The sequence below is a fragment of the Lathamus discolor genome, chromosome 6 (genome assembly GCF_037157495.1).
Source record: "Lathamus discolor isolate bLatDis1 chromosome 6, bLatDis1.hap1, whole genome shotgun sequence".
NCBI classification, from domain to species: domain Eukaryota; kingdom Metazoa; phylum Chordata; class Aves; order Psittaciformes; family Psittacidae; genus Lathamus; species Lathamus discolor.
The window spans coordinates 20,875,902-20,889,687 of NC_088889.1; the positions used below are offsets into that span (position 1 = coordinate 20,875,902).

At 41.4% G+C, this 13,786-nt stretch overlaps 1 protein-coding gene across 1 annotated transcript in view; it reads left to right on the top strand.

The window, feature by feature from the left end:
- SYNE2 (spectrin repeat containing nuclear envelope protein 2) overlaps positions 1–13,786 on the top strand; it is a 175,578-nt gene that overhangs the window by 88,259 nt on the left and 73,533 nt on the right. The window contains exons 61-67 of the mRNA XM_065683130.1: positions 1,971–2,096; positions 4,378–4,572; positions 5,158–5,232; positions 6,295–6,414; positions 7,067–7,174; positions 10,439–10,654; positions 12,445–12,612. Coding sequence (XP_065539202.1) covers positions 1,971–2,096; positions 4,378–4,572; positions 5,158–5,232; positions 6,295–6,414; positions 7,067–7,174; positions 10,439–10,654; positions 12,445–12,612 — 1,008 coding nt within the window. The remainder of the gene's footprint in view (positions 1–1,970; positions 2,097–4,377; positions 4,573–5,157; positions 5,233–6,294; positions 6,415–7,066; positions 7,175–10,438; positions 10,655–12,444; positions 12,613–13,786) is intronic.

Below are 13,786 nucleotides of genomic sequence, written 5' to 3' on the forward strand. Positions count from 1 at the left end.
AACAGGAAAAGTGAAGAGCAAATGTCAAGCAGGAAATAACTTAAGAGTCAATGCTTCTAGGAAGATATTCAGTCCCACATATATGGCATAATTTATGTTATATTAAGAGAAGGATAAAATATTTTTTTTTGTGCCTCAGTGTAAGGCAGAGAACAGGTGAGCTCTCTTCAGGCAAGTGGCTATGGTCACATATTGGCACATGACGGGAGACACTGGAGTGTCCTGGAGTCAGGAGACACTTCACTCAAAGACTGAACAGAAGACCTATTCTTTGTTTTCCTCCTCTGATTCTTAATGCTATTGTATTAAGATTATAGGCCACAATTAAATATCTTCTTCTCCAATCTGGCTTTTTTTCTGTTACTGTTCATAGCAGGAGAGACTTTCTGCTCTGAAAGGCAGATTCTGTGCAAAGTTTGCAGAGAGATTATTTCAGCCTGTCAGGCTCGAAAAAATGCTGCTATCAGCAGCATTTCAAGTTTAAGTAGACTGCATTTTCTTCATTACCTTTTGCAGACATCTGAGGAATAGCCCTTAAATATTCCTTGGTTCTCAGCTCACAGGTCAGAAAACAGAGAGACACCAAATGTGTTCTGCGAGTTAAATGTTTTCAGAAAATATTCTGGTTTGTAGATGTAACAGTTTCTTAATTACCTGAGACATTGTAACAGGCAGTGGCTGACAAACCAACCACAAACCTCGTTCACTCACTCCCCCCCCCCGCCTTCTTGCCCTCCCTCTGCTCCTGGAGGGACGGAGAGGAGAATCCAAAGGAATGCAACTCCCACGGGTTGAGATAAGAACAGTTTAGTAACTGACGTATAACACAGATCACTACTGCTACCACCAATAATAATAATGATAAAGGAAATAACAAGAGGAAAGAATACAACACCTCAGCACCAGCAGACCAATAACTCACCCCACTCCCCACAGCCGAACACTGACCGATCCCTCGTCCAGCCCTGCAGTCCTAGCCCTTCCGGGTAACTCTCCGTTACATCCTAGGCATGACGTGCTGTGGTATGGAATACCTCTTTGGTCAGTCTGGGTCAGGTGTCCTGTCTCTGCTTCCTCCCGGCCTCTCCTCCTCCCTGGCAGAGCATGAGGCTCAGAAAGTCCTTGGCCAGACCAAACATTTGAGCAGCAACTAAAAACATCAGCGTTATCAGCTGTCTTCCCAGGCCAAAAAATGAAAATATAGCACTGCACTAGCTACTAAGAAGGAGAAAAATGAGTGCTACTGCTGAACCCAGGACACACCAGCAGTGTTGCGGAGAGGAAACTGCCCATTTCTGCACAAACAGTAAAGCATGGGGGGTTGATGAGATTTTGCTGTCGCTCTCAAATAAGTAAAAGTAAATTTGGCTCTTTATAGTGTGTATGTTTTCCAGTAGCCATGTAAGCAGCAGAAGCTCACACCAAGTAGAAATACTTAATCCTTTTTATAGGAAGTATTCAAATTGTCAGATACTGTGGTTGGCTTATCCTCTGAGCTGCGGTGTCTGCTTGGTGTGCAGCACAGTTCATTTGTGGTCAGTGCAGAACTAGCTGACAGTAAAGACCTGAGCACCAATAAAAAACAGGTAGGCTTTCTAACTTGATATCACACCCTGCAATTTCTCCCTTTTTTTCAACCTGTTCTAAATTGTAGTGAATATGATTAAATATGCTTTTTTGCATTTTATAACCAAATTCATAGTTCTACTCTGGAGTAAGCAAAGAGGTGCTTCTAGGCAGAATACTCCACCATACTTCGGCTTGTGGATAGAGCAGTTTGTCTTTAGCAAGTGAATAATAAACTTAGTGAAGGTAGTGTTGTGCAAAGTTAGCAGACCAAATACTTTTACATGTAACTACAAATACAAAGGAGATGTCAGTACTCTTCAGTACAAGTTTCTTGCATTACTGACTAGTTTGTTTCTCTATTACTGAATTCACAATTATTTATGAGGATTACAATTTCACAGGAAGCTGTAAAGAAAACAGAAGAATGTGAGCAAGAAATGGAAAAGTTGAAACAATTCCTAAAGAACCCCTTGGTAGAAATATCACAAGAAGATCAGCCACTGGCTCAGAAGACTCATTGTCCAGAGGTGAGTTTTTCTGTTTACTCTCTCTTGTCTGCTACTTTTCCTGACTAACATTAATCATGATAATGCAGAGCACTGAGAAATATCAGTGTGCTTCCCCTCCCCACTATGCATGGTCAAGCAGTCAATTAAATGACATAGTGTGACTATGCATATGTAAGTTGACATATACCAAGAGATATTACAATTAATATTAGTTAGGTATATCTTCCATAGTTTACTTCTTATTGATTTTGATGTGTTGTTTGTACCTATATCAACTTTTAAGGAAAAATTAGAATGATGCTTTCATGACAGCTGACAGCTGTTTTGGTGAAACAATATGCAGCATTCATATCTTGCCTGTGCTCAGTGTCCAGATAATGTTGTTGAGGTAGCAGCTTGGGATAATGCATAAGCAGAGAACTGAGTCCATTTCTGATCACTGACCATGCAGCAGTACTTTTGGTGGTTCTGTTTAGGGATTCTTTAGACTCCTTTCACTGTCCTCACTGCCACACTGTTTTCATTAACTCATAAACATGTGTTGCTTTTCTCCCTGCAATCAGCTGCTTTCTATAGTGGGTGAATTGATTATTTAATCAAAAGTAAGATGTGTTTTAAGAACAGCACTGCAAAAGTCAGGAAATGACTAATTGAGTTAATAGCTGTTTATAAAGTGCCTCTGAAATTCAGCTTTTTGCAGTCAGTCACAGTGAAGTTAATATACATACGTTGTACTTGCCTAATAACTATAATCACTTGGTAGGCTCCTAAGTACATAGCTGCTTTGCTTTCAGGTGGTTGGATGTTGCAGTCTTGATGTTAGTACGAGGCATGACTCATTTCCCTGTTCCTGTTTTTGTCTTCTAGTATAGGACTTTCTGGTTTATAGCTCCTGTTTTAGAGGAAAACCTTTTCACAACTGTAGCATTTCTTGAATAGATGTGGGCAATGGGATTGCCCGTCTTATTGTGGGGCTTCATATGAAGACGTGGAGTTAATAAAAGAGTTGGTTTCTGAGAAAGTTTTTGGCTAGTGAAGTTTGCCAAACAGTATCTGGTGAATGTATGCTGCAAAGTCTTCTCTTGCAATGAATCAAATAGAAATACGCTTCTTAGTGGACATTTATAAAATATGCCAAATTGTCATGGATGGCTTTTTCTTCATTCCAATGGCTTTTTCTTGTCTCTACCTTTGGAAGATTTTTACCTTGTGGGTTTGAGTGTACAAAAGGAAAAAACCACCTTTGCCTGAGCAAAGTTTCCATGTCCTTTGAAAATTCCCCGGGGTTTTGCCTCTACTTACCCAGTCCTGCAGTCACACTAACATTATTAACAGAAGAAGCTGTAGTTGAGGTGGAAGCAGCAGGCTTACTGCTTTCATCTGTCTCAGATTATAACTTGCATAGCATCAAAGCTTGGTCTGATGGACTGAGCCCAGTGTGCTATGGGATATTTAGCCACATTACAGTTTTCTGAGCAACTAAAAATGCTTCAAAGAGCTTTAGCTCTTTCAGTAATGGAGTAGGGCATCTTATTCCTTGCCCTGTCTTATTCTGTGATTTGTTATGCTTTCTTTGCTCACCTGGAGACTGGGTGAATAGGAAAGGTCTGAGCAGAACACCAGCTAGAGCCAGCTCTAGCTCTTCAGGGAGGAGACAAAGACAGATTTGTTTCCATCTTTATAAATGGCAGTTACTTGGATTATTGTTCAATCCCTGCAGATTGGGGATAATTGCTCCCAATATCACATTGAAAGACATGGGATAGTTTTGGCCCAATACATGTCACTAAATGCCAGTGAAGAGTTTGTTTCCTTCTTTTATGCCAGCTTCAACAAAGAAAACTCAGCTACCTGAGCTACCCTTATTGTTGTCTTTGACCTCATCAAGGCTATCCTAAGTGGTTTGTGTCAGGTTTCCAGAGAAGGTAGTTCATCACCTGCTCTGACACACAGAGTAATGTAACCCAGCTGCATTCCCTCTGTCCTGAAGGAAACTCATATCCCCATGGCTATGCAAGACCTAGTTAGAATTAGTTACTCAGCCTTTCACATTTACTTCCAGACTACCAACTTCTGCATTACAGGCAGCAAGTGCTGTTCTGAGTTCAATCTGTTGCTGCTGTTTTGCATGTATCTAGACATCTTCTGTAGTGACAATGGGGAACTGTCCAAATGCACTGAAAAAGGAAAAAGGGGAAATAGCCCCAGTTTCAGTAAGATGCATCATTGTTAGCATCAGTTACATTGCTGTTTGGTTAAGTAATAAAAATGGATGCTTATGGATATTGTTGCTTCTTAGGGAGACATGGAAGCTGTAAAAGAAGAAATCATAAAGCTGTGCCAAAGAAAGGAAGATGTCCTTACCGGAATGAAGAATTCAATGTCTGAGCTTCACCTGCGCTTACAGCAAGAAGTGTCTGAATCAGAAGATGAACCTACAGCCTCTGTATTAGCAGAAAGTGACTTGGTTGGGACTGATGTTTCTGGTCAGTGGGTAAGTGGAGCACCACGTTGTGATCACTTACCTGAGAGCTGAGGAGGCAGGTAAATAACCTTTCTTCCTCTAGGAGGAGTGGTATTGAGAGAGGAGCACCCCTGCAGCTGTGAATTAATACTTCTTCTCCTCCCCTTTGTGCTTCTGAATTATCCTAGAAGGACTGAGTATGATGCATGTTTAGGAGAAGGCATATGAAGTGTACCTCTGATTATTTTTTTAGCATGAGCAGATCCAACATGAAGTTTGCATCAAGCAATCAACAGCAAAATCCTCAATGTGTAGTTTTGTTGATAATCAGTTGTTATGGGATTTTCAGTGAATTGCTTTTATGGAGCAAAATTAAATTTGGCCTTATTATAGCTGTGATGTTAAAACAGTATAGCACAGAAAAAGTCTCAATTTTCAGAGGTGCTTACTATCTGCAGTTTTCAATTACTTTAATGTAGAGTGGCAGATGTTCAATGCTTCTCTAAAAATTGACTTCAAGTGGTAACTTTCTTTTGGTTTACAGGCAGAAGAGAAGAGGCTTCTACTGTTCTTGTCATGAATAACTGGACTGTCTCTTTGTGTGTATTTTTGTAGTTGAAAAAAAGAGGAATGATCTCTCTTCTGCCTTCCTTGGATGAAGAATCAGAAGACTGTTCTTTCCACAGCAAGGTGAGTTTCGTACGTGTCTTGCCTGTAAAGCTGCGTATGTAAGACAGAAGATTTTGGTACAGGGCGAATTATGAAAAATATGTTAATCCAAAACACTTTAGAACAAATTAAAATATCTTATATTGCTCCAGGATACTAAGAAATTACGCTTGAGCCAGCTTACCAGTATTACAATATCAATGTTACACAGCACCTCATTCTGTTATGCGTGATCCTGCTTTTGGTGGCATTGCTTAGACAGTACTACCCCCTTTATATAAGTGTTCATGGCAAAATATGAGCCTAAATACAAACGTTTATATGTGGAATGGGGTTTAGAGAGAATTAAGCAGCCTCTGAAATGTTAAAACTTAATCAAAATTATTTGTATGTTTGAGCTTAAGAAAAAGGGCATGATCAGACTATAGGAAGGAAGCGAAGGAGAGATTTCTGGGAGAATGGTAGACACTGCTCAGCAACCTGCTAAATTTTTGCTACACCTTTGCAACAAGAATCAAAAGGAAATGAGTCAAAGAGGTGATAGGGTGTTGAAGGGGTTGCTTTAGGCTAGGCAATAATGAAAATACATGGCTTGACAGTGTGAAGAAGTCCCAACAGCCTGCATAGAGGTGATGTCTTACTACTGTGATCCAAGCACTTCAGGTGCAAGGTTTCTGCTCCTTCATTGCTGTGGTTTGCTTTACATACAGGATGTTTTAGGGGACAGGAGGAGGGTTGTTTCTTAGGTTTGGGTTTTTTTCATATATAGCGTGAAAAAAATTAGGATATTCTGTGGTCTCTAGAGAAAACTGTTAGTGTCATCCAACTGCCATTAATTTTGCAGCAGTGCTACAGAGCAACGGAAGGAGTGGGATTTGGGAAACACAATAAAGGGTAGATAAACAAAGCAGAAGTAGACCAACGTGTTACTGAAGGTTTAGCAGAAATAGACCAATGTGTTACTGAAGGTTTAGCAGAAATAGACAAATATGTTAGTGAAGGTTTGCAGTAATTTACATTGCTTGAAGCAATATCTGAGCTTCCTGTTCACAATCTAATGCATAGCTGTTTCTGCTTTCAAAGGGAGGTACAGCCACAGAGAAAGATGCAAAATTCTGGCCTTTGGAAAGGGATGATGAAAGGCACAAGGAAGACAGTGCAACCTCCTGGTCTTCTGGTACCTTGTCCGATGGCCTCGTTCAGGTAATGCAGTCAGGGTTATCTCCATGGGGAATGAGTCTCATCTTTGTAGAAAAGATTTGCACAAGTCCTAGGTATTGTTGAAGTGTGCAAAGCAAGAGAACTGTAGAAGTGCAGGACATGATGGCCTTGTTCAGATCTTCCATCTTCCACATCATGCTAAATCTTGCCATTTAAAATCTCTTCTGTTGCACATTTTGGTTGGACTCACTGACCTTGAGTTTTCCAACCTAAGGGATTCTGTTATCGAATATTAATTTCTTCTAGCTTGTCAAAACCTGCAAAGACAGAAATGAACATTTGGTAGCAGCAGTTTGTTTCACTAATTACTAAAAAGGCTATAAAATGTGCATCTTGTTGGGGGATGATTTGTGGAAGAGGTTCTCTTTGTACATAAGAAGACCAGCATCTGGTCATTTTGGTTGTGGTCTGTTTTGCATAGTGTCTCAATAATGTAATAACTGCAATTGTTTCTGCACAACAAAGTGATAATCATAGAATCATTTAGGTTGGAAAGACTTTTAAGATCATTGACTCCAACTGTAAACACTACCAAGTCCAGCACTAAACTACTTCCCTTCGTGCCACATCTACACTACTACACATCATGCTACTAATGATACAGATACTTTCAGTGTTGCCTCTCTTTCTACAGGATGTTGATGACATGATGGAATTGCACAGTAAACATGGTGAGGAAACTTCTATGCAAACTTTGCAGAGTACTGAAGACCCTGCTGCAGGTGATGGCAGTCATACTATGGTGAGTTTGAAGGCATGAAGTAGGCTGAACAAGGTGAATTTCTCCGCTCATTGTGCAACCTACCTAGTAGGCAGAGGCCCTGATTCATTATGGTTATGCTACTGGAGTTTGTTGCAGTATTTATGATATGGTAGGATACCGACAACCCTTTGTGGGCCTCTTCATATTACTGCTTTGGGTGATTTTGATTTGCTCCTTGAAAATGCCATTTACTAGAGAACAAAATGGAGTGTTTTCAGGAAATAAGAAGCTGCCATTCATACAGACATTAATGGAGGGGTTCAAGTGATGTAAGCATACATCAACTATGGGATTTTTAAGTGGGAGTTAAAGGAGAAATTAAGGAGATTGAAACTCCTATATATTGCTGCTTTGTGGAAGGCATGCTACAGTCTAAGGGAGGAGTGGGCAGTAGCCTATAGGTTATACACAGTAATATCTTCTGGCTGTTCAAGGAGTTAATCAGTACCCCCTGGGGAACTGCCCTCAGGGACAAGGTTGCAGAACAGAGCTGGCAGATCTTAATGACACTTTCCCTAGAGTACAAGAGATCTCAATCTCCGGCTGTAAGAAATCAGGAAAGGAAGGCAAGAGGCTGACATGAATGTGTCGAGGTCTTGCATGACTTAGTGGCCTTTTATGGTGGAATGACTACATCAATGAACAAAGGAAGAGCTATGGTTGTCATCTGTCTGGACTTCTGTAAGACTGGACTTCTGTAAGACCAGACTTCTATAAGGCCTTTGACATGGTCCCCCACAATATCCTTTCTGGAGAGAGGTGGATTTAATGGGCAGACTGGTGGATGAGGAATTGGATGGCTGGTCTCATCCAGAGAGTAGTGGTCAACATCTCCATGTCCAGACAGAGATCATGATGAGTGATGTCCTTCAGGGGTCTGTAGTAGGACCAGTACTGTGTAATATCTTCATCAGTGACACAGACAGTGGGATTGAGTGCACACTCAGCAAGTTTACAAATGACACCAAGCTGTGTGGTGCATTTGACGTGCCTGAGGGACAGGATACTATCCAGAGTGACCTGGATAAGCTTGAGAAATGGGCCCATGTGAACCTGATAAGGTTCAGCAAAGCCAGGCACAAGGTCCTGAACTTGGGTCAGAGTAAACCCCAGTATCAACACAGGCTGGGAGATGAACAGATTGAGAGTAGCCATGCAGAGGAGGACTTGGTGGATGAAAAGATAGACGTGAGCTGGCAGCTCACAGCCCAAAAAGCCAGCCATATCCTGAGTTACATCGAAAGGACTGTGGCCAGTATGTCAAGGGGGGTGATTCTCCTCCCCGCTACTCTGATCTAGCGAGATCCCACTTTTCCACTTCAGTGTTTTGCTATACTGTGACAATTCCATATGTTATGCAAATCCCTGTAGAGAGTGATTTTTTTAATTTTTTTTTTAATGATGTACTTACAAGTTCAGTTACTATTTGGAGTCAGAAAGGCATTCATTTTCATGAATGGTAAATCTATTTGTTTTCCCTAGAAATGTATGTATGTTTACAGATTTCTGAAGTTGATTATGTTCTCCATTTAGAGCTTAACTGCATGCTAAAATTAAATAATTCCTACTATGTTACTGATTGCTAAATGATACCACATCCTTCCTCTGGCATGTTGTCCCTTCTGTGGAAACGTATGTGCTTCCAAATTCAGTTATAGCAGCCTAAAACATGATTTAGGATTTGGAAAAACATTTGAATTACTGGATGAAGAAGAAAAGATGGGTTGTAGTGGTAGGTGACTCCCTTGAGGGTAACAGAGGGCCCAGTACTCTGGACAGATCCTACTCTGAGAGAAGTCCGCTGCTTCCCTGGCGCCTGGGTTAGGGGCATCGCTAGCAAGTTTGGTTGCCTGGTATGGCCTTGGAATATTATTATCAAAACATGCTCTCCCATATGAGTGATTCTAAAGCCGTGACACCCGGTCAGAATGCAGTCAGAAGATTCTATGTTTGTGTTGTCAGTTGAGCCATGGCAACCGTCCACTGGTGCTTCCATGTACTGTGCAGAGACAACTATGTAGATGGTGTGTTTCATCAAACTAATTTGACTATATATCTGAATTTCTATTTCTGTGGCGGAGGAGGGACCAAGTTTACTGCAGTAACACTGTCTAGCTGGGGAGGGGCAGAGCATGCTGACAGTGTAAACTAAATGCTTAGGTTCACATACGTGTGTGATGAAAAGGTGTCAGCACAGTATTATACATATGTACTGTTTTGTTATTTAGATGAATGAACTAGAACAAACAGGCCTAGAACTAGAGTTGGAAGTTTCTGGTGGAGGTTGAAGTAAGTTGGTACTTTTTTATTTCTTCAGTCATGTATACCTCAGGAGACACAGTTAGACTGTTCTGGGAATTGTAAGCTCAGATACCGGTTTTGTGTTTAATGGCACTGTCCCATGGTGTCTCAGAGGCAAAGAACAGTAGTGATTAAGACATTGTTAGGTGAAACCATGTGCTTTTGCTCCCTGTTTTTCTGCCAAATGTCATCTTAGCATGAAGCTTATACACTACCAGTGACTGTCTCAGCTGCCTGAATGTATGCTCTAGGGCCATGGTAGCGTATAGGTAATTTTATTCTTGTGGTGTTTTGCTTGACTTACTTATCAAGTATCAGTATTTGTATGTATGGAGGTATATATACACCTGTACAGCCTTCCAAGCAACTGCAGATGTCTTAGCACATTCTAGATTTCTCCTTATTACAGAGTGTAAAATACTGCTTTTTAAAGGAGTGCAAGTTAGAAAGAATTACATGAGACATACTTAAAAATATATATTATTTTTCTGTGTGACCTAAAGCCCTAATAAAGCCCTGGTTGAATTTTGGAGCAGAATATGTGCAAACAGCTTGTAAGCATTGCCCGACAGCTTGCTTTGGAGCTTATAAACTGCATTGCTTTTACATCTAACTCCTACAGGAAAACATCTCTCCTCAGCGGAGAGCTGGTTAATGGTGCGTCATCCCTCTTCCTCTTGTTCAGGTATACCTGTGCAAATGCAAATTAATGCCTGAAAACCTGTTACACCAGATCCTGGATCATTTGGCAGCTGAGTTTCCCTTTCTTTTTCTCTTTCTTTTTTCCTTTTCTTTCTTTCATTTTTAATTTGGGAACATGATGGCAGAGTTGTTTCGGAGCTCTGTGACTGCAAAAGTTAAATATTTCCCACTGGTAAGGGGAAGGGAAAGAAAGGATAAAGCAGATAGATAACCACATTTCTTCCATGTGCTTTTCTTCAGAGTGACAAGCCGCCTCCTCTCCCTGACATCACCTGGGGCTCTCGAGGGAAAGCTGTGGGTCCCAGCAGGTTGGAACCAGAAAAGATCCTCCAAGTGTGCCAGGCCCAAGTTGCTGAGGTGGAGCAGTGGCTAGACAAAACTAAAGTGTCCCTGAAGTCAGACCCCCAGACCCCCAAAGTGCAGCATGCGGTGGAAATGCAGCTTGCCTATTACCAGGTAAGACAGAGCAGACAGTTTGTTGCTGCTATCCATACAAGTTGCACTTCCCTGAAGTGTGTGCCTGCAGAAAAGCAATGCTCACTGCTTCTGTTCTTCCCACTTAATCACCTTCATTACACTGTAGAGAAAACATGTAACTTCTTGGCTTCAGTTTCAGGTGCAGCTTTCCAAGGGCTTAGTTAAAAAAACTATCTTTAAATTTGGGATCTTTATGCATTGGGGGATTTAGGTAGAATACTTGAGTATTTTTAAAGCTTCTTTTGTCTTTGGATTATTTTCAGAAACATGGCTTAGTATAGTTTGAATCCTCCATTAAAAGGCTATTTTTCATTGGTCTCAATCATAGAAAAATCAGCTAGGATAAAACAATTTTTTTGTTTCCTGTGGGACTTTCACTTGATTCAAAAGACTGGTGTAAGAATGCTTCCCAGCTGGTAAAATTTTCTTTATGCAGGGCAGCTGCCAGCATAGGTAGAAAAATAGGGGCTTGTCCCCTGCCTTCTGTGAGCTGTGGTGGTACTTGGACCTACCACCAGGGCATCCTATTGCCAGGCCCAGATGGCAGCAGGATAGGAGTAGGTGGTACCTGTTGGTAAAAACAGGTGGTTGCAAGCAGGCCTGACATGAGAGGCGGGGCTGGGTGGGAGCCTGGCATGCAGCTTTTTTCTCTGGCATGCAGATTATAAGAAAGTGGCAGGCATGCCACTTTGAAGTTTCCTGTGGTGCCAGTCTGGTGTGCCAGTTTGCTCCAAGCACTGTCTCTACATAAAGCAATAAATTTCACTTGCTATAAAAGAGCCAACACCAAAATGTCCCCATTTAAAATTGCTAGGAGACATTTCCAGCTGTTTTGTTGTTGTTGTTGGGTGGTATGTTTTTTTTAATAGGAACTGAGTCCATGCCAAGAAATGCCCCTAGGTTTAGGCTGTTATTCAGCCAAACACTCAGCTGCTGAACTCTGCAGGAATTAGGATCTTGAATGCCCCTAAGTAACTGTGTCTGGATCCCTTTTGGGGTTCGTGTTGGCAAAGGCAGGGCAGTTCAGATGGTAAAAACAAGGAGGCTTCAGGCAGTTCTAAGTGCTGCTGAACTCCTGTCAGCATTTAATGACTTGCCTCGATGTTAAGACAAGAACTTGGTGGTGGTGGGAGGTTTTTCTAACCTAGTCAAGATTTACAGAGAAAAACTCAAATAGCATGAAGCAGAAACAGTTTCTAGATATGGAAGTATGATGTAAAGCAGTTAATTTACTGCAGTTGATTACTTTGCAGTTGAGCCATAGTACCTTGTCTCCACACTCACCTGAAAAATGTGAGTTTAAAGTAACGCAGTAACTTTGATTCACAGCAGCTTGAATCAAAACCAGGTCCCAACAGTTTACAATAGCCTGGCTGACATACAGTAATGTTACTATATTTTGGTAATTCAGCATCATTCCTCCCAAAGGGTGATGTGATCAGTCTGTGCGCTTCCTCCTTCCCCACTGAGGTATGTTGTCTTCTTGGCTGCATCCAAATGGAGTCTTTCATTTCTGCTCTCCTCTTTTATTCTGTATCTGAGTTAATACAAATTCCTGCAGAGGCTATTGTTGAAACACTTTTAAGACTAACTGTACCAAATTTATTTATTTAATTGTTCAGAGAAAATCTGGGGAGTTTGAACCTATGTCTTTTTTCGCCTCCATGTTTCTTTTGGCGGAGGAGAAGTGTTAGCATTGACTTCAGAACATTATCAGGAAAGGAGTGTTGTACTTCTAAGAATGAATAATTGACTGCTGTCCCTTCTAGGTGGTGATAGCAGACATTGAACTAAAGATCCTTAATTTAATGGAAGATTCTGGGGCTAGTGCAGACTATGAACAAGAGGTAGAAGCTCTTTCCCTGAAGCTAAAGGAAGTGAAGTGCAGTTTGGAAGAATTCCAGATGATGCTTCAAGAAAAATGCAATGAAGAACAGGTAAAGCGTATGAATGCTATGAAGAGCAAGAGTGAGAGAGTTATGGCGCTTTAATGTGCGGTAGTTGCTGAAGAACAGTTAGAAGTAAGAAAGGGGAAAAAGTGAATCGGAAACATCAGACTTGCTATTGTTCTGCTTTATGGTGCTGTAGAATTATTTATAGTTTGCAGCAAGCAGTGGATTTTTTATGAGTCTCTGCACAACATTTTTCTGCTCTAAGTTCTCAGTGACAAGTCACAATTTTGCAAGCAGTACAGGAAAGGGGTTGTTTGGGTTTTTTTTTTGTTGTTGTTTTTTTTTTAATGCATTTAAAATGCTATGATATTTGTCTGTGACAGCATCACAGCAGAGAGGCCTTTAATCAGTAATTTTCTCTTTGAAGAATCTGTAAATGGCAATGATAGTGACTGCCAGCTCTTGTGGGCCACAGCTGTGCTCTCTTTTCTGAGTTTTCCAGTGGATGAGACAGTAACTCCTGGCTCAGAAGCAGTCCTCACTGTTCAGGGAGCTGGAGAAGCTCACCTGATGTGCTTGGTTAAAGCGGCTACAGTCTCTCCAGTGCTGGAGGAGCACAGTCTAAGCGGGAGCTTGCATGGCCCAGGAGAGAATTAGTACTGGTAAAGGCTCCTGTTGAAATATCTCTGTGAGCACAGACAGATAGAAAATGCAGGTGTGTGAGCAAATTTCTAAGAATAAATTACGCATCCCTTTAATTTGGTCAAACAGGAAGAATAAAGGGTTAGTATAAATTCATCTGCTAACAGGAAAAGCAAAACAAGCCTTGTAACTGTCAGGGAGAGAAGTGCGAGGACTTCAGCAGCAAGTTAGAGTAGATCAAACATTCAGTAAACAGAACTGAAAGTTTGCAAGAGTAGCAGCTGTGTTTCATACACTGCTGATTCTGTGTATGGTTAAGTCTGAGACAGCTCCACTTTTGCCATTTCCCCAAACTGCACCTATAGGTTCTGCTGCCTTGTCAAGTCTGGAAGCCTTCCTACAGCATACCTCCCTTTACGGATTCACAAAAGAGGATGAAAAGACCCCCTTGAGATCTGGCACTCAAATGGCTCTAGCATGCCCCATTTTGACCTTGCTAAACAGCCGCTCATTTGACGGGTAATTCCCCTACTATCCAGGAGCCAGGCTGTTCCACATCCCCTGTGGCTGGGGGGCA